General features: G+C 34.3%; 2 protein-coding genes across 3 annotated transcripts in view; both read right to left on the bottom strand.

Annotated features, from left to right (window-relative positions):
* Positions 1-24,783, bottom strand: part of LOC127851848 (uncharacterized) — a 425,589-nt gene that overhangs the window by 231,944 nt on the left and 168,862 nt on the right. The gene's annotated exons all lie outside the window — the stretch shown is intronic.
* The window catches only part of LOC127851823 (zinc finger protein 260-like), a 78,780-nt gene continuing 57,023 nt past the window's right edge, over positions 3,027-24,783 (bottom strand). Inside the window, exon 4 of the mRNA XM_052385750.1 lies at positions 3,027-3,771. Coding sequence (XP_052241710.1) covers positions 3,611-3,771 — 161 coding nt within the window. The 3' untranslated portion in view covers positions 3,027-3,610. The remainder of the gene's footprint in view (positions 3,772-24,783) is intronic.

Raw genomic sequence — 24,783 nt, 5'->3', positions numbered from 1 at the left:
TCTTCTTTTATAGTACAAAACATCACTTGATCTTTCTTATAGTTATTAAAATGTGTGCAAATATAGAAGTTAACACGCACAAGACATTTGAAAATGTATAGTATCAAAACAACCATCAAACTATTTGTAATTAAAATGCACAAAAAATCTGTAGCATAAATACATTGTCTTTGCAAAAACAAATGCAAATCAACTTTTCTTCAAACAGCTGTTTGTGCTTCTTAAAAGATATGATAAGTTGTTGTTTTTTTACTACCAAATTGTTCACATTTTTGACAAGGTGTTTTTAAACAACTGGAACAATTTTAGGACTCACCTTGCATTGATATGTCCAATTGAAACAACAATAAAACCTGCTAAAATCACAACTCTTTCATAATCACACACAAACTACTAATTAACTGAACTATTTTCTAACACGTCCAAGATATCATTGGGAAAAATCTTCTGACCAAGTTGCATTAAGATCAGACAATAAATGTGGCCTCTAGAGTGTTAACAAGGTTTTACTAAAGTAATATATAGCCATAGAAGGAAAATTGCCGGCCCCGTTGAGTCCATGCTTTTCAAGAAACCGGAACCATTTTCAAACTCGTTCAAGATATCATGAGAGCAAATGTTCTGACCAAGTTTCATGAAGATTCGACAATAAATGTGACTTTTAGAGTTTTAATACGTTTTTACTATAGCCATATAAGGAAAAATGCCCTGTCCCCTAGCGGTCATGTTTTTCAACCAACCAAAACCATTTTCGAACTCGTTCAAGATATTATTGAGACAAATCTTCTGACCAAGTTTCATGAAGATGGGAAAAAAATGTGGTCTCTAAAGTGCTAACAAGGTTTAACTAAAGGCATATGTAGCAATATAAGGCAAAATGCCTGGCCTCCTGGTGGCCATGTTTTTCAACATTTTGAAATTCAATCAAGATGATATTGAGCCTAAGTTCTGGCCACGTTAAATGAAGATCGCGATCAACGGACCATAAATTTGGCCTCTAGGGTGTTAAAATGGTTTTACTAAAGCCATATTAGGAAACGTTCCCCGCCGAATGGCTGCCATGTTTTTGTAACAAACTGGAACCATTTTCGAACTTATCAATGATATCATTGGGACACATCTTGTGACAAAGTTTCATGAAGATCGGACAATAAATGTGGCTTCAAGAGTGTTATCAAGGTTTTACTATAGCCATATACAGCCATATAAGGACAAATGCCCCGCCCCCTGGGGGCCATGTTTTTCAACCAACTTTAACCATTTCCGAACTCGTAGATATAATTGTGATAAATCGTCTGACAAAGTTTCATGATGATCGGAAAATAAATGAGGCTTATAGAGTGTTAACAAGGTTTTACTATAGCCATATAAGGAAAAATGCCCCACCCCCTGGGGGCATGTTTTTCATTAAACCGGAATCATTTTCGAACTCGTCCAAGATATATTTAGGACAAATCTTGTTACCAAGGTTCATGATGATCGGACTATAAATGTGGCTAGAAGAGTGTTAACAAGGATTTACTACAGCAAAATAATGAAAAATGTCCCGCCCCCTGGCCGACATGAGTTTCAACCAACTGGAAACATTTTCGTACTCGTTTAAATATCATTGGGACAAATAATCTGACTACATTTTATGATGATCGGACAATAAATGGGCATCCAGAGTGTTAACAATATTTTACTATAGCCATATAATGAAAAATGACCCGCCCCCTGGACAATAAATGTGGCTTCCAGTGTGTTAACAAGGTTTTACTATAGCCATTTAAGGACAAATACCCCGCCCCTGGGGGCCATGTTTTTCAACCAACCGGAATCATTTTCGAACTCGTCCAAGATAAAATTGCGACGAAACTTCTGACTACGTTTCATGAAGATTGGGCAATAAGTGTGGCCTCTAGAGTGTTAACAAGGTTTATACTATTGCCATATAAAGTCATTTTAGGTAAAATACCTCGCCCCCTGGTGGCCATGTTTTTCAAGCAACCTTAGCCATTTTCAAACTCGTCCAAGATATCATTGAGACCAACCTTCTGACCAAATTTCATGAAGATTAGACAATAAATGTGGCCTCTATAGTGTTAACAATGTATATGTTGACGCCGCACGTCGCACGACGGACAAAGCGATCACAAAAGCTTACCATGAGCACATTGTTCTCAGGTGAGCTAAAAATGTGGTTACTTGAGTGGAAATGAGATAATTAGTGATGACCCAAGATGCACAGAGCGTGATGACATACTCAGGAAATACATGTATACTGACCGCAATAACTCACTTTCAGCATTTCATGATGACAGGAGGTAAAAATGTAATACAATATTTGAAAATGTTAAAATGGGTCTAATTGAAGTATTTATAGTTTGTGAGTTTCAGGATGATACTTTCATATAATATATTCCAATATGACCCTTGTATTTGTTCATCATTTATAAAACTTTAGTTCCAATAACCAAACCAAGCTGTACACACATGCTATAAAATTTATTTTTTAAATAACTGTGATATGGTTACATAGGGATTACACAATTATTTTAACATTAAAATATTCAAATGAATGTTTGCCATTCAAGTGTTGAAAAGCCATTCAAATAATAAAGCATTAATTTTAAATGCATAAACATATCATACAATATTGGTGGAAATTTGATGCTTAAATACACAAAACGAGTGTCTCCTGGGCACTAAGTAGAAATATTTGAATGAATGAATATGCGTTTATTCAAACAAGTAACAGTTAATTTATTAAGAAAGATATAGTGGAAGGTAAAAGGCAAATAAGACATGATATGGCATATATAAATACGCGTATTCTTGTCATTAAAAAACACCAACTTTAAACAATTATGGAAGCAATATGTTCAATACATAATAGTTACTCGATGTAACTAAATATTTCTTAGAACAGGTCAAATAGTGACAGTTAAAAATGACATGAAAATATAAAATCTGCAATTCTTTTTACTTTGCAAAAGAGTTCAGCAACAATATTTTAGTCAGTAAAGCATAACAAATCACCGCAAGTAAATCATGTATGCATGTATGCTAAACAATTTCAAGATAAAGATTAATATTATAACAATACACTCATTATATGCAATTCAAATAAAAAAATAATCATACAAGCAATAAGAGTCGATGACTTGCAATAGATGACAGCATGTTGTAAAGTTATGTGGCAATAAAATAAATCCTGTGAGAACAATGCAATAAAACATTAAAACTAAATCCATTCTGCCAAGAATGTTATTGTGAAACTACTTTTGCTAACAAATTCCTTATTTAACATTCTGAAGCAACATAATACATTATCCATATGAGTTAAATGAAGAAACCTAACACTGAATATGAGTTTGGTGTCACCATGAATTCATAATTTACGTACACCTTCCAAAATGTTTGTAATGAAACAATTGTACTTTAAACACCATGATTTTGTTGCACCCTAATTGTCCCACAATGATTGAGGCTGTGCTCCTATTGTAGCAGACTGACCATGGGTCACTAAGTCCATCCCTCTTGGTAGCAAGAGTTGCGAGCTGCTTCTTGCCTTCACCATCCAGATGCATGAGAGTGTTATAATCCCTTCCACAGACCAGTACCTGTCCTAGAACTGTAGAATGTACACCCCTGGCCATTTTAGGTCTGGGTCGGTAAAGGTAAAGGTAAAGAGAACTGTACCTTCTCTAGCCAGGGTGAGGACCTTGTGATTGGTACAGTTGGTGACATATATCTTGTCACCTGTTGGACTCACTACACACCTCCATACTTAAAAAAAAAAGAACAGTATCCATGTAATTGATTCTTTGCAGAACCATTATGTTAAGACACTTACGTCTTATTTAAGTTTGTTATTTTCAAATTGATAACAGTATGCTTGTTTTAACTATTTAGATACCATGAAAAATGTTTGCATGCATAATTATTGTATGCATATACCCCATTATGAACACATCAATAACATTTTCCCAATAATACTGGTACACTGTACATATTTTACCTAAGATACAAAGCATGCCGACATCACTATAATGATCATGGCATTATTTTAAATTGTCTTTTATAAAGCCCCATCTTTAATACAATATTAACGTCCCAATGAAACTTTTCCAATGAAGGACTATTTGTCTGGTAATTGTTTAGTAGTGATCATTTACAAAATGCAAAATTCAAGTAATTCAGTTCATGACTTTGAAACTTTATTATATGAAATCTGGAATACGTAAGTGTATTAAGTGAAATTAAAATGTTGGAAAATTGTAAATACATTCCAAATAACACCATAATATAACCCATAAATGTACCTGATGTATCCTTATAAAGTGTTTTCAACAAGTCTCCACTCATTGAATACCTAACAAGTGCGTGCCACTGGTGAGATACAGGTATTTCAGTTATTTCATGAGCAATACCATTACACTTATGTTGAAACTGTAACGTCCTGGCCTTATCCAGCCGTCTATCATTCATTAAGACAAACTGGACCTCATGTGTCTTGTCCTCATTCACAGTAACAGCTACTTCACTTGGTGTGATTTGACACATGTCACTTGGGCGACCATTTAAATCACAGTGTCCCCGACTACTTGGTATTAAAGATCTTATAGCCTTACACCTTCATTATTATTATCTGCTACAAGGATCTGATCACTAGAGAGAACGAAGAGAGCAGTAATTTAACAGCTAAATGAATCACTTGGTATTCCCACATCATACTCTGACTTTCCTTGCACAGTGAATGCCTGATCTGGGTAACTGAGAACAATCGTTCCCTGGCCTGACAGTTTAGAGACGAACTGTTCAATATCAATATCAGCCTGGAATGTGAGTAAACTTTCTTCCTGAACTGCATACTCCTCCATATAAGTTTCCGACTGCTTAATTTTGTCCAGACATTTCTTACTTGCAATAAATGAAAGTTCTGCTTTGCCCTCATTAATAATGTCATGTATCGCGTCACTGAGTTGTTTTAGTTCATTTTTAAACTTGCTGCTATTGTCCAAATCAGTCTTGAGAGAAGCTTTCAGACTGGTCATCTTATCATCTAGCTCTTTTATTGTGTTCTTTTCAATCTCGTTTAAAATTGTATTTATTTTTTGGCGTGTTTGACGTGTTTCATGTAAGTGTTTGTTGTATGAGACCTGCAAATACTGCATGTTGGTTTTCCAGTCCTTCTCAAGTTTCTTTAGTGTTTCCAGAATAATTTGAATCTTTTTTATACTTGCTGTAAGTCAGGTGAAGGTTCTTTGACTAACTCGGATATCAGGCTTACCTTAGTGCATTGTCTGGAAGGAAAACAATACTTTTATATTTGTATGTTGTTTAAATGGTCATTATGAACAAATATGACTGAGCTTTGGTTGTTTTAGGAATCTTCTGTTTTTAAAAATGCTCTTTGCAGGTAATAGTATTAGACTTGGAATGTATTAATTTTTATACAGATACCGAAAGACACATATTTAATATTAGTTACTTTTGTACTTTTATTCAAAATATTAATATTCACACACAAAGTAAATAACTTTTGTTATAATTTTATGCTTCCCGATGGTTTACAGAGAAATATCAGTGACATAAAACTGATATTTCCCTGATTAAAACTGTGAAAAATATCAGTGAAAATGATCACTGGTTCCAAGGGCGATGACTCTGCATTTAATGTTTATCAAAAACATACAGATAAGCTTCTCTTGAATATACATATAATAACCTTTTTGAGCGCCCAACGGAGAATGATCTTGTATGGTGTGGAAAGAATATATATATTCATTTGTAAGCCAAAAAGAACTCATGGCTTCTCCACTCGCAAAAATATCATTTTTATGTCCCCCACTATAGTAGTGGGGGACATATTGTTTTTGCCCTGTCTGTTGGTCTGTTGGTCTGTTGGTCTGTACGTTGGTCTGTACGTTGGTCTGTACGTTGGTCTGTTTGCGCCAACTTTAACATTTTGCAATAACTTTTGCTATATCAAAGATAGCAACTTCATATTTGGCATGCATGTGTATCTCATAAAGCTGCACATTTTGAGTGGTGAAAGGTCAAGGTCAAGGTCATCCTTCAAGGTCAGAGGTCAAATATATGTGGCCAAAATCGCTCATTTAATGATTACTTTTGCAATATTGAAGATAGCAACTTGATATTTGGCATGCATGTGTATCTCATGGAGCTGCACATTTTGAGTGGTGAAAGGTCAAGGTCATCCTTCAAGGTCAGAGGTCAAATATATGTGGCCCAAATTGCTTATTTTATGAATACTTTTGCAATATTGAAGATAGCAACTTGATATTTGGCATGCATGTGTATCTCATGGAGCTGCACATTTTGAGTGGTGAAAGGTCAAGGTCAAGGTCATCCTTCACAAGGTCAAGGTCATCCTTCAAGGTCAAACATCATATAGGGGGACATTGTGTTTCACAAACACATCTTGTTTATTATCACTCGTTAATTAAAATGGATATTCCACCAAATCCAACAAACATCTGCTACATGATTGATCTGAACAATGAATGGTCTATTACTAGCATAATTGAAAGCAAGTACATAACTCAATTACCTGTGATTTAGGAAAGCACAATTAGTGCAGCACACCTGATTGTGGTCATTACAAAACATTTTAGATGCTCGTCCACATGATAGACACATTTCCAAAGGGAATTCTCCACTTCCTTTGACACTGGCCACTTATGTGTGTCTCCCCTTCCATATGTCACATGTTTCTCAAACAACTGACCATGCATGCTTATACATTTTGCACAATACAATTTTTTACAGTTATTACAGTAAAATTCTGCCCACTGGTCAACGTTGTGCTCTAAACATGACGAACAACAAAACTCTGTAAATGAATCAGAGCCTTTAGCCACAGTTGACTGAGAAAAGGTCGCCATTATGAAATTTAGTATTAAAAAAAGAATCCTGTTAGACCACACTTTAATGATAACTTCAATTTTTTTTCTCGTACAGAAATATTGTCCAAACAAAAACACATTAAATACTTTCGATTATTTCAAGCAACCTAAAACTAGTTTAACCCTATCAATATAAACTTTAGATAACGTCCGCAGTTTTATTTATTTTGATCAAACCCGTAAACAGAAGTAACTAAGCAAATCTGTCATGTGAGTGTAAGGTTTCAACAAATCAATAATCAATCAGCAAGTTTGTATGTCGGTATAAAAAAGAAGACAGGCGCTTTGAAATACCCCATGTCTTAACTTATTGATTCTCTACTTAGGTTTACATAAAACAGACTATTTTGGGAAGAGTTAACGAAAGATACCACTCATAAAGGAAACCTGAAACGTTGCATTTTTAAATGGGAGGTTTTTGCTCCTTAAAAATATTTATCATACCACCGCATCGATATCTACCTTATATAACGTTGCCTGATATATTTTAATATCACGGTCAACAGGAAGTTCTTAAATCAGTCAATAATATGAGGAAGGTCATATTACTCGGAATCAACTATAAAGTACCGTAAGTATTCAGACACTTAAAAAAAATTAAATATGCTCGTGTCCGAAAATTTAGATACTATCAAATATTAACAAGAGGGACATGATGGCCCTGGGTCACACACCTGAGTAGTATTAACGTTAAGCAAGGGTTGTTAACAATGTTTTGTGAAAAGAAAGGGTTTGTTATGTCGGCAGATATATACATACATGTGTTACATGTAGTTTTGTAAGTGTGTGTTTATGTTTTTCAATATAGACATTTGCTACCCGTTGCGAAAAAGCTATATTTTGGATAAAAGAAATATGAGGACAGTAATTTAATAATAAGCATCAGCAAAAGAAAAAAAGGACATTTTTTCACAAATTGTTGCCCAGCTTTGAAATCATGAGATAAGCATCTCAGCATCTTTGGATGTTATAGGGGATGACTGCATGAAACCTGTTTTGCAAGAACACCTTTATATACCGAAAACAATTGTATTTTTTCAACAGATCGAGTGTTTATGAAATAGTTTTTGCATAATTAAATACAATATGTTAAATTGTTATCATATATCAAAGTAAGTCCCCGTGCGAAAAAGTACGCCAATACCTTAGGTGAAAACCACCCAGAAAAATAAGGCGGTTTCCGTCTTTTACTACTTTAAAGCGTAATATGTGCTTTAGCAGGACCTTAAGGAGAAAAAGGCTCGAAATTTGCTAATTTTTTCCGCTTAGGTAAACGGAAACCGCCTTAATAGGCGTAATAAGGTTTTAGCAGCAAAATTGTGTGTCTGTGCTCAGGCGGAAAAATTACACGGAAAACCTTAACCAGAAAAAAACTCCGCAGTTTACAGTCTAAATAGGAAACTCAAGTCCTGCACAGACTGGTGAAATTGAAATTAAAAACACATCAAAGATTCAGGTAGAACTACAGTTTTCTAATTTAAAATATACAGACTGTAAATATTAAACATTTGTATTTAATGATATTATGACACGTTTATTATATATAAATATATATAAATATATAAATATATATATATATATATATATATATATATATATATATATATATATATATATATATATATATATATATATATATATAAATATATAAATATATATATATATATATATATATATATATATATAAGCAAAGTTTCATATACTGACAGTCAATAATATAATTTAATATACTCTGTTAAGAAATAAATCCCTATATTAGAATATACAACACACATTATAATGTATCACTGTTATATGACATAAAAAGAACAGTAAATAAAGTAAGTTTATGTTTCAAGAAATTACAGTTATTATATTGAGATTAAAATCCCTTTTACAGCTCTTCTTTTGCCAAAACTTGACCCTGGTGTCAGGTACCATCACTCTGTAACTGCACCAACTGAGATCGTTGTCAGGGGAAAGTTGCTACACAATCTTTTTTGACAATCGCTGAAAGCAGAACAATACAAATTACTATTTTAAAATCATTTTGTTTAGTCAATCTGAATGATATGATCATATAGGATCTACTAAAATTACAACTTAAATTATATTTATGCAACGTGGTTCACCAACTTGCTTCTCTTTATATTTTGCTTTTCACACTGCATACAATAAATTTGACATTTTTTCATATGAGTCATTTCATTGGGTGTGAGATAAAAAGAGAATCAGCTGTAATGTTGATTTTGTTACAACTTACAAACTACTTTATATTAAGTTTTTGCTTCACACCTTTAGGTGATAAAACAATAGCTTTCTTATATTTGTAATTGAAACAATTTGCTTCTAATTTCGTGGCAGAGTAGTCCGATAAACAAATCTTAGTATTGGTTACATTGCCATTTCATTTGGTCACTGATTAAGCAATTGATTTTTACAACTTATATATGTTGGTTTTGTAAGATAGAGATACCACCCAACTTTTGTCTGACTTATGTCTTTTATGTGAACTAACTGCAACGATAATTGGTTTCATCATTTATTTTAAATGTTAATAATCACCCATCAAAACAGATATTTGCAACTTTTTAGCAATATCATTAAATTTAACATAAAATTATAAAAAAAAAACGATGCAAAGAAAAACAATACAAACCTGTTTTATAGTTTAAAGCATTTCCAAAAGGCCGCCATGCACTTCATAACTCACTGAATTCCTCTTTTTTTTTTGTTGACACACAAAATGTTCATTTCCACATTCTACTTATTTGTTTAAAAAATGCTCATCAAAGACAGCATTGCAGGATATTGTTAAAACTTCAACTTTAAAAAGTCCAAACATTGCTTTGAAACTACATTTCAAGCCTGTCTGAGTAACAGAGCCTGCATGGATCTGTTTTCACATTCAAATTTGGCTCACAATCTGTAAGCAGCCAATCAGAAGAGATTATACACATCCCAGCAGGCAGTGAAAGATGTAGTTTTAAATTACAAGTACCAAGCGGGCAGGATTTGTTTGTAATGGGTTTATGATTAATTTCAAGTAAACTGTAGAGGTTGCTTTTTTTCTGTATACAAGCACTGACATTAAATATCTAGCTTATTAGTCAGATAGAAATATCTAGAATAATTTCTAAATATAAAATTCCACCTTGTCCAAAAGTCTAAGTTGAAAATCCGCCTGACACTTCAAAAACTAAGTTCAAATTTCCGCCTACAAAATATATCAAAGTGAAAAACTCCCCCTAAGTGAAAGGGCCAAGTAATTTAATCCGCACATTTAACACGGAAAAAAATACGCCATTCTTTTTTCCGCCTTAGAGGGTCCATTTTCCTGTTAAGATTAAGGCGGAATTCTGATTTGCTTAGACGGATTTATTTCAGAATTCAGTGTCCGCCTATTGCTAGCAGGAAAAACAGATTTTTTGCATTTTCAGGGTGGGTTCCGTCTTAGTTTCTGGCGGAATTTGTCTAATATTTTCGTACGGGTCATAAGGAAGTAAATGAGTACGAGAATATGTACTACAAATTCAACATTGATCTTCTTTTAAGGTTCAAAAAATCACTAAATCTTTCTCATAGTTACAAATGTGTGCAAATATAGAAGTAAACTCACACAAGAAATTATTTATCCAAATATATATTTATTTATTTATCCAAATAATGAGCGTAAACAAGTAATCAGCTTATTATCAGAGTCGTGTTCTGAGAAAACTGAGCAGTATGCATGTGCCTAAAGTGTCGTCCCAGATAAGCCTGTGCACTTTAAACAGGCTAATCAGGGACAACACGTTCCACTTTAATGGTATTTTTCGTTAAAGGAAGTCCCTTTTTACCTTTAATCTTTACCGCACATGAATAAAGCCCAGTTTTCTCAAAACAAGACTCATTAAAAATATTATAGACATGGATACATGTTTAACAGACGAGTCTCTTTTTTATAACCCATTTAAAGTTGGCCTTAAAGCGTACAATACCAATCGGCGTAAAGAGGATGTTACTTGCATGCTCAACGACACCTCTATCATTGAGTAACAAGTGATTTCAAATATCCTCAGTTACATAGCGCGTTCCGTAAGTGTAAATGTGTATTTGCTATTAAATGACACAGCGATATATTTTCAACGAGGGGAGCTTTATTTTGGTCTTGGAAAAGCATACTTTTAAAATAAAATTGGAACCTAAGTATAGAAAATTATTTTAATAACACTCAGCCGTGAGAGACATAATAAATATTTTTTAATTACATTCAAATTGCGTTTATTACTGTATTGGCTTCAATTATCGTATACAAGCTAAAGGTGTATATTGACTTTTAATTAACTTTGAACCAGGTCGCAGTACAAACATTTATCATTATTTTTTTCAAATACAATGAACGAGGATATACTTGTGACAAGATACATTATAATTGCATGTAAACAATATTGCGTGTATATTAGATTACATTCAGGCATTGAAGCCATGACATAATTACAAACAAACTCAGCAAACACGAAAAGGATAAACAGGGTTGCCACCAACCTGATGAAATAAAATTCCCTGACTTTTCACTGACTTTTCCCTGACCAAATCTTGGTTTTCACTGACTAATTTCGCGACATATTCGGCCTCCACCTCCCCCAAATCCATACAAATAACAAAGCAGTTCTACCTGCGCACTAAACTATGCATGATGCAAGACTATATAGTAAATACCACAAAACCAAAGATAAAAAGTTATGCAAGTACAACCACCACATAATATGATTATGTTTGAAAATCTATTAACAAAACATACTTCTATAGGTAGATACATGTGATGTTAATTATGGCAATACAGTAGTATACAAAAAACTGTCCATATACAATATCCATTACATGTTGTGATCATTCTTGAACATCTAGACACAGGCATAGGTGAATACATCTGAGTATGGGTAATGGGAAATGTTAATAGAAGTAAATTTATTTATTAATGTACTTAACTGTTAGAACTTAGTACCAATGATTATTTCAACTTGCCATGGTCTTTGGCAAACATTATAGTGCAAAAACAATTTCTCAAAGAGAAATTCAATTGGTGATGTGTGATATATGGTAGGTTCATACATGAAAATCATGAAGTTAGGAGCAGAAGCAGGTCTTCTTGATAAGTGAATTAAATAAGTAATGTTTGTATAGCTCTTTCATGCTGTCATCTCTAATGATCTTGGAAAGCATAACATATAGAATTAATAAGCTCTAAAGGCAAGGGTTGCAAAGCCTTTCAGCCTTAAAGGACACAAAAAATTAATCATAGATAAAACAAATATGTAAATTTACATTTTTGAACATGCTTTACACATGTTAATGTATTATGTACATAGAAATAGTCAAAACATTTCAAATAAAAAAGTATACTGTTGAATCTACTAAAACAAATGATACCTCAAGACTGCCATAGCAACTAAATAACTTATGCATCTACCTAACATTTTATTTTTCCCTGACTTTTCTAAAATTTCATTTTCACTGACCATTTTTTAAAATTCCCAGACTTTTCACTGACCTTGAAAAAAAATCAAATTACCCTGACTTTTCAAGTTAAGTGGCAACCCTGATGAAGGTATTTTAACATCCTTTGTAATTTCTATTATTGTTTAAAACTATTATTTACTTTTCAAACAATCTACGTTGAAACAACTAGCGTGATTTCATTGTCATAAATCTATCCAGTTATCAAATGGGCAATACGCTCTTGGTCGAAGTATTTCTTTCATAACGATATGGTATTCACACATTTGTGTTATCATACTCATTGGAACTTACGAATTTTGTCTCAAATGTTCATATCAGTGATTTCTTGCCCCTGCACTGTAATAGTTTACAGATGCATGCATGCGGTTGAAAGATGTCGGCGTTGTTCGTGCATACCCGATTATGTCCTAAATAACGTGTGTTCAGAATATGCTTATATTTCAACTGCTGCTTTTTAAAGTCGCGGTGACAACGAAGTTACGCAGAAACACCGATGATTAAATCGTCTACTAAAGCGATGCTGGAAAGAAGTATACGTGTATTCATAGCATGTAGTTAGTGAAGTTTTTTTTAGTTGATCTTTCGCTATAATTTAACTAATTTTCATTCTAAATGACAAATTACGTGCTTACTATTGGCTCAACGAACAGCTGTAAAATGCTGAGAGTCCCGTTCGTTTTGGTTTCAGATTTTGAGATAGTCAGAGCTGTATTTGGTAGGTTTGTGAGTTTGCGAGAGTAGCAGACCGCCGATTGCGATATACACCATGTATGGTTTCAGTGCGCAGATTCAATGTTGAACGCTGAATGTCAAACGTAGAGGAGGTGGGGAAACAAAGATTAAAGAGATAAACTGTGTAATATGCAGGTTTGTATATAAGTCTTTGAAAACATTATAGTTCCATAATTACTGCTTCGTGCGCCTACCAGTCATGGGCAGTGTAGGTTGTCGCGGTATCTCGCTTAAAGATTTAACCCTTTACCATTAAGATACGTATTTTAACGCATTTGTTTTCCCTTAGGACGTTAAGTTTTATTAAAAACCTGTCTTACAAGATTCAAGTCGTAGGGGCGTCATGTCCAACCTTTAGATACTGATTAGCAGCAAACAGCATAACACCTGAACAGACTGCGTGATACTCGCAGGCTGTTCTGGTTTTATGCTGTTTGCACTTAGCCATTTTAACTTTGCTTCTGAGTGGGAAAGGGTTAAATCGGTTATCTTTCGCTTAATGATCATAATGCCGTGGTTCCTAACATAGAACAAATAACAGAGAGCATAACAAGGTGGATCAAATGTACGAAGCATTAAACATGTCTGAAAAAACAGCAGCATTCACACACGCAAAAAATATGAACATGCCTGACTACTTTTCTTGAATTCCGTGGTTAGATTTTCGATTGGGGCACTGGAACTTTCAGAAAAGCGTCCAACACCCGACTTGAGATGCAAGAAATCCGTTCCCGGGTTCGTTGTATTTTTTCTCCTCTATTAGAAATAAATGCGTAAATATTCACTCTAACGGGTTATCCTTGAGCTCAAGATTTAAACAAATATTCATTCATCACACTGTCACAAAAAATTAACAATAGCAATATAGTTAAAGTGCATATTCATGCTTAGAATTTGTTTTAAATAATTATGTGTGCTAGAATTCCATTTTCCCAATGGGAGCGTATCTCATTGCAAAGCTTTGGAGTCGCAATTGCATAGCTACGATAACAGTGTGTAACTTTACAGGATCTTGGTACCACAAGAGTCAAAAGGTCACTTTTGAATCTTAAATCAAGCTGCGGTCTATATACGATTGACATGTTCTTCAATGTAGCATGGTGATTGGTCGTTCAATGCCTGATATATGTGGGTCAATATTTTAAACTCATCCGGTATTGCAACCGATGTAAGCGAAGCTCTTTAACACGGGTGTGATGGGATTAAACCGATAAGAATTGGTAATGATTCGTGGTGGTTTAATTTTATCCCACGCTTTTCTGAGAAAAAGTGGGGATTATGTGGTTGTCTCCGCCGTCTGTCCGTCCGTCCTGGCCACTATCTCCTCCTACACTATTAACACTAAAACCTTGAAACTTACACACATGGTAACTATGAGCATATGTGCGACGGTGATGGCGACGGAAGTTTGATCTGAACCCTGGGTAAAAAATTATGGGGGTTGGGATGGGGCCGGGTCAGAGATTTTCCTGCGACCGATATTCGAAAAAGGCTCATAACTACTGTGTCCCTTCATATATTGCTTTCATATTTGGTATGCATGTGTATCTGGACAACACCTTTCTATGCGCATGCTTTTTTTTACCCTTGTTACCTTTACCTTGAACTTGAGGTCAGCGTTAGGGCTTCCTAATCTGCGACCGCGATTCGAAGACGGCTCATAACTACTGTGTCCCTTCAGATATTGCTTTCATTTTGGTACGCATGTGTGTCTGGATAAGACCTTTCCAAGCGCATACATTTTTTGCCCTTGTGACATTGACCTTGAAATTGAGGTCAGCGTTCAGGTTTCGAAATCTGCGACCTTGATTCAAAAAAAGGCTCATACCGACTGTGTCCCTTCAAATATAGCTGTCATATTTGGTACGCATGTGTATCTGGATGAGACCTTTCCATGTGCATAATTTGTTTTACCCCTGTGACCTTGACCTTGAACTTGAGGTCAGCGTTCAGATTTCGAAATCTGCCATCACGATTCGAAAAAGGCTCATACCGACTGTGTCCCTTCAGATATTGCTTTCATATTTGGTACGCATGTGTATGTGGACAACACCTTTCCATGCGCATGGAATTTTTGAACTTGGGGTTCGCGTTCTGGTTTCGAAATCTGCGATCGCGATTCAAAAAAAGTTCATAACGTCTGTTTTTTTTCAGATATTGCTTTCATATTTGGTACGCATGTGTATCTGGACAAGACCTTTCCATGCGCATAAAAATTTTAACCCCTGTGACCTTGACCTTGAACTTTTGGTCCGCGTTTAGATTTCGAAATCTTTAGACCTAAACACAGATGCCATTTGCTGTTAATTGTCCATTTTGGAATCCTGGATCTAAACAGTATTAACCCTGTTTTGTCTGAATTGAGCTTCAGCATATGGCGGTAAACAAAACAATACTATAATTGGGTATGTAAGTCTCGTCATGTGACCACCGATATTTCACGAGATCTCCAACTTCCGGGTACAAACAAAAAATCATAACGGCTATATCAATAATGTACTGGTCTAACTACGTCGAATCGCATGTTAAATTAAGTCGAACGAGTGAAGCATCGGTTGAAAGCGACAGGGTATTGAAATTCTTTATGGACGAACTGCGTGTAATCCGTGCCAGCGTCCAGGCTTCGATGAAATACATCATACAATGTTACGGTTAGTTAGGGTTGATATACATCCGAATTACTATGATAAAACAAAATGTTAATCGTACTCGTAATCGCGATGATCTATATTTCTCTGTATATTGTAATGTTCATTTCGTCTCTTACGATGTTCATTTGTGGATGTAAATTGTTTCGTTGCGACGTCTTCGTTTTGTCGCCTCTTTCAGATTTTGTTATATATTTTTCATTAGATTCACATTGAACCAGAGGACAACGGCGTGATACAATCATCGACATGTGAGAGTCCAATAATGGAATTCAAATGTCATCATGTGGTTGCTGCTTTACTGTTTGGGTAATGCATACAATTACATATATTATAGACAGCCTTCAACGTACCGTATAACGTAAGCGTGTGAAATGTTATAAATGGGTTCAAATGGTGTTTATGTTGGTTTTGTCTGCATTTAAAACAATTGTTTTATTAATAGTTTCTACAGTTGGTGTACATGATGTAGTATTTGGGTCTATCCTTGTGAATCGCTGTTTTTCTTTCATGAGCACTGTATTTACTTTTAATTCGCCGTTAATTCATACAGTTTGATAACGAGTGCTAAAACAGGACGTCATACATGCACGACTATAAGATAGTCACGTTGGAGACGATAGAGCAGCGCGCTTTTATCGATGATTTCAAAGAATGCGGAATACCTCAGTTACACGACAAAAGTGGTAATCTGGTGTATATACTGAAAGAAATACTCTGACTTTGACCAAATAAGTATATGGAGTGACACTTTCTAAGGGCCGATCAATATATTTCTCGTGAAGATTATTCCGCGACAAATGCTATTCAACACGTTTGTCGACTACCGTCTCGTAACCTGTTAATATCAATGAGAAATCGGACACAGACCATTATTTTAAGTTTGTTTGGATGAAGCTTCGATTTTTTACGAGAGGCCTTATACGTGATTATAACGACACCTAAACGATGTTTGAAAACCTTAAATACCTTTTTTTCTGGTCATGGCAACAATACTCTTCTTATTCAGAGTAATCAGCGTTATATAAAATATTTGACCCATGGGGGTAAATACCCCCACTTTTCAAAGCATGGGGGTAAATGGTCAAATGTTGCCTTGCTTGAAGGGTAATTTGCTTTAAGTAAAACAAGAATATATCCGTGGTACAGACACACTACTTTGATCATGTTAAACACAATAAACCATTAACTATGTGTATTCCTTCATTGTAGTAGGTTTCTTAAAGTTTTTTTTAACTGTCCTTGGTTTATAGGCTTCCTCCTTCGTTTTTTCCTCCTAAGCCAGGTCTGAACACACTTAACTTTCAACAGTTCTTTTATTAGCGTTCAAGTGTGTCCTTTTTTATTTGAAAACAGAGGAAATTATATATAAGAACAATGTTTTTACTAGATACAACTTGTGCCATATAAAAAGAATCAATTTTACTTTGAGAATTATTTTTTTTGGCTATGAAGAAGCCATGCTGACCTCTTTATGTAAATAAACGCACAAGCGCTTGACTGTTTCTTTAAAAAAATTACTAAATTTACAATGCGTCTAGATGATACAGTGTATACATACCGACTGGCTAACTATTTCTACAATCCAGCGCACAAATTAGCTCTAATTTTTACGATAACCAATCTCATATTTTGGCAAAAAACAATCAGCTGTTTATATTTTTGTTTACGTTGTACGCAGAGAATTTACATCATTTGCGTAAGTCCAGATTGGCTTGCTTAAATGTACGCACGGAAATGATAAATTGAGCGTATCTTGATATTTCTAATGCGTATATTACGCTGATACGCAGCTTATCTGGAATGCTGGAGTAATAATTAATTCTAGCTTGTTAAAGTAGTTTGTTAGTGTTTGCACATTAGTTTCTATACAATGTGTGGTGAATATTTAATTTGCCACATGCAATTGTCGCTTACTTTCAAGTGTTGAGCGTCATGGAGCTCAATTAATTAAGCTTCAGACAAAACGGCGTATGAAGATTGGTATTTGTATGTAACGGAGCATGTTAATAGATAAGTGCTGACAGTTCATAAGTGTTAACATTGACAAGGTCAGCTAGTGCTATTATGTTACCCATTATGTAGAATCTCTGATGTCGGGATAACAATTATAAACGACGTAATGTTTACAGTGCGATATTGTCAATAAGAACCGCTCTGCTGACGGAACTGGTCATTTGATTTAACAACGAATGTTTCTGCGAGATGTTCTCGTAATATTTTTCCAGAATTGACGGACTGTCGATTATCAGTAATTTCCAAATAAGAAACTATGCTCTAAATATCTCTTGTAGTCACAGCATCTGGTTTTAAACAATGCGACCCGTGCTTAATCATCATATTCACGAAGTTCGTTAATGACATTATTGAAACTATTAATTCTAAAACTGAAGGAATCATATCATTAACAATATCAAATTATTTTTATCATTTTATGCCGATGATCTAGTCCTATTTTCAACTTCGGCCACATCAGCCCAACTTATGTTCAAATACATTAAAAACTATTGTAATTAATATAAATTGAAAATAAATAATAGCAAAACAAAAATTATTATTTTCGAATAAAAGTGAAACGGAAACTTCAAACGTTAGAAATCGTCACATCTTTCAAATACTTGGGTGTAACTTTATTTAAAAACGGAAACTGTTATAAATCTATAAAATCAATATCAAAATACTATAATATAGCGCTTCATCGACTTTTATCTGCTGTAAACCAATATGAGTTCCCAACTAAAAAAAATCAAATCTTTTTGATAAAGTAATAACCCCGTTTCTTCACCATTCTGCTTTAATCTGGGAAGAAGTTTCAGAAATAGAATCAGAGATTATGCATACACATTTATTAGAAGACATCTATGTGTCAATAAATTTATCAGAACTGTAACGCGAATAAGGACGATACCCCTTATTTTTCGTACGAAAATTACACATTTAAATATTGGTTAAAAAATTCCATGTACAAATTATAAAAATTTCATAAACATTACAGTACAATGACGCAAATCAAAACATAACGTACAACAAAAGAAATTGGGCTTAACAGATCAATACTAGAGCAGCTAGGTTTAACTTGTGTTTGGACTGAACAAGAAACGCTGACTGAACAGACACACACTTACAATCTAATCAAACAACGTTTATTTGATCATTACAAGCAACACTGGAACATTGATGTAACGATAGAACCCATTTCGTTGTAATTTAAGGATAATTAGCGGGCCTCATTTGTATAGAACTGTACATTTGTAAAGTTATGTAAGTTTTCAGATGTTTCTGTTTGGTGGTAATAATAGGGGGTTTAAGCAAGTTTTTGTTTGGCACATTATTCAATGTGGTAGAAGATACATTTTAAGCCAAAACACGATTAAATACGTTTAGTTTTAAGAAACGTCGATCTTCATAGTTTTGTAAAGTGTTATGCTCTTTTGTAAAGTACGTCTTACGGGCCTCAGTAATTCAAGCTTGTAATCGTAGGATATCGGGTGGTGTGTACATGATCACTTTATGTCTAATTTTATTGGGCAGTTGAAGAAAAGTTGTTCAGTTCGAGTTCATGGAAAGCATGTTTCTCGATTTTGCAGTAAACGCTGCTGGGCGGTTACACGTATAAAATCGGCAGACTATTTGACATACACGGACAGTTACAGCATTAATACTAGAGCACTAGCTGGGAAGTTAGTGTCCGCAACATAAGGCATTTGGGTAAGTTATTTTATTTTCCGTTACATTTTTAGCTCATATATTTTTTGAAAAAAAATTATGAGCTATTGTCATCACCTTGGCGTCGGCGTTCGGTTAAGTTTTGCGTTAAGGTCCACTTTTCTCATAAAGTATCAATGCTATTGCATTCAAACATGGTACACTTACTAACTATCATGAGGGGACTTGGGCAGGCAAAGTTAGATAACTCGGGCGTGCATTTTGACAGAATTTGCCCTTTTTATTCTTAGAAAATTGAAAATTTTGGTTAAGTTTTGTGTTTAGGTCCATTTTATTCCTTAAGTATCAAAGCTATTGCTTTCATACTTGCAACACTTACTTACTATCATAAGGAGACTGTGCAGGCAAAGTTATGTAACTCTGACTGGCATTTTGACAGAATTATGTGCCCTTTTTATACTTGGACAATTGAACATTTGATTAAGTTTTCTGTTTTGGTCCACTTTATTCCTAAAGTATCAAAGCTATTGCTTTCATACTTGCAACACTAACTAACTATCATAAGGGGACTGTGCAGACAAAGTTTTGTAACTCTGACTGGCATTTTGACAGAATGATGGGCCCTTTATACTTAGAAAATTGAAAATTTGGTTAAGTTTTGTGTTTTGGGCCACTTTACCCCTAAAGTATCATAAATATTGCTTTCATACTTGGAACACTCGCGAAATATCAAAAGGGGACAGTAAAGGACAAGATGCATAACTCCGGTTGTCATTTTTACGGAATAATGGCCCTATTTAGACTTAGTAACTTTGAATATATGGTAAAATTGTGTGTTTAGATCCACTTTACTTCTAAAGAATCAAGGCTATTGCTTTCAAACTTCAAATACTTTCATGCTATCATGAGGGTACTGTACCCGGTAAGTTGAATTTTACCTTGACCTTTGAATGACATTGACTCTCAAGGTCAAATTATTAAATTTTGCTAAAATTACCATAACTTATGATTAGATTTGATTGATACTTTGACAAAACAACTCTTACCTGCCATACCACTATAGACTCCACCCAAACCATCCCCCCAGAAATCCCCCCTCATTTTTTTTAAAGATCATCTAATAAATGACCACCACACCCTCACACTATACCCCCACCCCCCAAATTTTTTTATTTTTTTTTAATTTATTTATTTTTATTATTTTATTTTTGAAATACCGTCCAACAATCCCACCCAAAAATCCCCCCCCCCCATTTTTTTTTATTTTTTGCATTTTTTTGCATTTTTGGAAGATAATGTAATAAATGACCACACCCCCACACTATACACGCCTCTCCATTCCACCCCTCCCTCCTTTGTGATTGAAATTGAGATAGGTCCCTTCACCTTTAAGAAAAATAGATGAGCGGTCTGCACCCGCAAGGCGGTGCTCTTGTTGATAATCGTTTTTGCTAGGTGAAATAAATTGTTGTTTAATATAAATATTGCAATTTATGCTTATAGGAATAAAGTATAAAGTCAATTGTTGTTTGCTTTTTTAAAAGTGAACGCCAAAGTCGTGTTTTAATTTTTTAAATATTTGTCAAAAGCGGAAACTTGCATTACTGCATTACCTGTGTAGTGTAGTTGTTTGATTGTGTACATAATCCTAGGTACGCGAGGCATGTATAATACTGACTTTGTTAATTTCTTTATATAGTTTATTTTGTGTAGACGCTTTATGTATCGATTGATTCAACAAACCATTATAGTTTGACAACGTTCTACTTCCGGGCATAGTCTGTTCGGTGTTTGACAGAACAAAACTATTCTGGGCTTGATACAGCTCGGGTATCTACAGTCTACTTCTGGGCTTGATACAGCTCGGGTATCTACAGTCTACTTCTGGGCTTGATACAGCTCGGCTTTTCTGCACTCTACTTTCGAGCTTGATACAGCTCGAAGTTTGCTACTTCGCAGAACACTACGACCGGTGCTCAGTTCCGGTTCTGGTCATTGACGGCTGGACATAAGTTCAAGTCGTGACACTCAATATTACTACACCATTACATCTACCATTCGACTTTATCATGATCTACAGTTGGACTACGTCATCGCAATTTTATCTGGCCATTAACTTACTTTGTTGTTTATTTCTTTTCATTGTCATATCATATTGTAAATAGTTTATTTTAATGGTGTAAATAAATTGATTTATTGTTCACGTTTATTTGTATCTGGTTCTGGAGGGGTAATTGCGCTGGGTTATCATAGCTTCTGCAATCCTGACCGTTACAATTGAAACCAATAATTCGTCAAGATTTAATACAAATGCCGCATCTGGAATATATTTAATACGGAGCAATATCTGGACATCATTACACTACCGCGATGATGTCAAATCTAGGGAAAAAAAACTTGAAAATAACTTAATAATATTCCTACTTTGTACTAAAAAAATAAAAACAACACTGTGCAAGAGTTGTTTCTCTTTACACGAAGAAAACGTATCAACACAATTCTGATACAGAGTTCATACAGTCATGCATACATGTCCTTGTACTTAATAAATCAAGAGTGGTATTTTGAATTGCTTTCACTTAATAGTACTTTGAATCCTAATTTATCCCACTTTTACAGCGAACGATTATAGCCCCGTTGATTAAATATCATCTATAATCAACGGCAGGAAATGACGTCAATATTTCAACGAAATGACGTCATAAATCCAGCGAAATTATCCAGTCAAACTAATTTTGTTTAAACAAAAAGGTTTACAAAATAAAAAGTGGGATAAATAGAATAATAGGTTAGTGTTGATTATAGATCAGGTTTATCATGCTCGGCACGAAAACGAAAAAGCACTCGCCAAGGCTCGTGCTTTTTGTTTTCTAAGCCTCGCATGATAAACCTGATCTATAATCAACACTAACCTATTATTCTCTATATTATATATACCTAAAATATAGCTAGTTTTAATGAACGCTTTCGAGCCAAAATAAAATGATACTTTTCACAAACAGATTTAATTACTTAATAATTTAGTTACTTTATTCTTATTAGATGATCATGGATTAAAAATATGGATATAGTATTTAAACGGATTTTAAAGTAACAAAATTCGGCTTGCCTTTGTTGTCTTATTTATGAAATATATAACTATAAATAACATACGATTAAACACGGTTTATTTAATGCTTTCCGGTGGTTTATAGAGAAATATCAGTGAATTAAAACTGATAATTTCACTGTTTCAAACAGTGAAAATTATCAGTGAGAATTATCGATAATTTACATTGTTTACTGTGAAATGACGTCATTTTTTTGACGAAATGACGTCATTATCCCAGCAAAATTCGTTAGTTAAACTCTTGAACAATGTATATAAACTGTGAAAAATGCATTAAATAAAAAGAAAATTTGTTGGATTCGGTGGATTATCGACTTTAATGCACTCGTGATCATAGAAAACATATATTTTCACTCGTGGCTGCGCCACTCGTGAAAATATTATTTTCTATGATCACTCGTGAATTAAAATCGATAATCCACCGGATCCAACAAATATCCTCTATGTATTAAACCCCTTAAAAACTGACAAATAAATACACTTAAGACATTAGCCCTGCCAAAATATCATGGCAATTTTCATGTCGTTAATTGATGACATCTGTTTTCCAAACTATGACTTGTACACGAAAGTCGTCTTAACTAAACCAAAAAAATGCGATTTTACAATTAAACAATTTTTTGTGCAAGCATCTTTGCTTAGAAAGCAAATATTCGAATCTGAACTTTGGATCCGAATATGCGGTCGATTTATGCATATTTGCTGCCATCCCTAATTGAAATCCCTAACATTCATTAAATTCCTTTATTTTATACTTTCCGGTGGTTTATAGAGAAATATCAGTGAATTAAAACTGATAATTTCACTGTTTCAAACAATGAAAATTATCAGTGAAAATTATCGATAATTTTCACTGTTTATGTTAAATGACGTCATTTTTTTGACGAAATGACGTCATGTTCCCAACGAAATTCTTTAGTTAAACTCTTGAACAATGTATATAAACTGTGAAATAAAGCATAAAATAAAAAGAAAATTTGTTGGATTCGGTGGATTATCGATTTTAATTCACTCGTGATCATATAAAATATATATTTTCACTCGTGGCTGCGCCACTCGTGAAAATATTATTTTCTATTATCACTCGTGAATTAAAATCGATAATCCACCGAATCCAACAAATATCCTCTATCTCTTCCCCTTATTTCGCAGGGGTAAGGCCGTATGAAATCAGCATGAAAGCTCAAGATAAGGTTTGTTTAAGCAATATAAAGTCAATTAAATAATATTGTGCACAAATTATAATCAAGTATCACGGACATTATTTCCCACGGACAATGGTTTCTGCGTAAATTTTGACACGGTCAGACATTCGTTCCTATGTTGTTTTGATAACCCATGCATTCGTTCCTGAGTTACATTATTTTGGCAACTCGGAAAATGGTTCAGACATTTTTGAAAGCCCGTACGTTCGATCCTACGTTCTTTTGAGAGCATACATTACATTGACATCACGGACATTGGTTCCAATAATAAGATGCTGGATGCCATTATCAGAAAAAGGTTGTCGATTAATACAAATTCGGTAAATGTTATATAATAGCTTACTCATGTTTACAGGTAGCCAGTCTTCTATTAGCCACAGGGCTTATCAGTATAATAGCAAGTTCACGCGCCAGCGTGGCAGTTCAATTTAAACAGTCGATCTATATTTAAGCAATAGTACTCACGTACATTTAGTAGTTTCATATAGTTGTTGTGTGTTAATAAATATTTAGATGAGTAACATTGACTTGTTACCTTGGTGTCAGAAATTAAACTCTACTGACTATTTTGAGTTTACATTCCATTTTGTGGAATTATACCAAAAATAAGATGGATCTAACAGGAATTCCTATTCCAAGGATAAACTGGGAGAGTGCAAATCACCTGGAGGAATTTAAAAAGTTCTGCCAACATGTTTAACTAATATTTAAGAGCTTTCGCACAAAAATAGGAGAGTGCCAAAGTGACTTATGTGTTATTTTGGGTCGGTGAGAAAGGCCGTGAAATATTCAACACTTCCATTTACAGATGAGGCAAGACAAGCAACAAAATCGATATTTGATGCATTTCAAACTCACGTACAACCAAGATCCCAGTCTTCAACAGATCTAAATTTCATAATGAAAAATAAGAAATTCCACAGCAGGAGCATTTATTACCTGACTCAAACATTAGCATTGGACTGTGCATATGAAGCAAAATATAGAGATGATATAATTAGAGACAAAATAGTGTTTCGGATTAAGTC

The sequence above is a fragment of the Dreissena polymorpha genome, chromosome 11 (assembly GCF_020536995.1).
Source record: "Dreissena polymorpha isolate Duluth1 chromosome 11, UMN_Dpol_1.0, whole genome shotgun sequence".
NCBI lineage: Eukaryota > Metazoa > Mollusca > Bivalvia > Myida > Dreissenidae > Dreissena > Dreissena polymorpha.
Note: the sequence above shows the minus strand (reverse complement) of the source record. Positions and strands in the feature narration are given on the sequence as shown.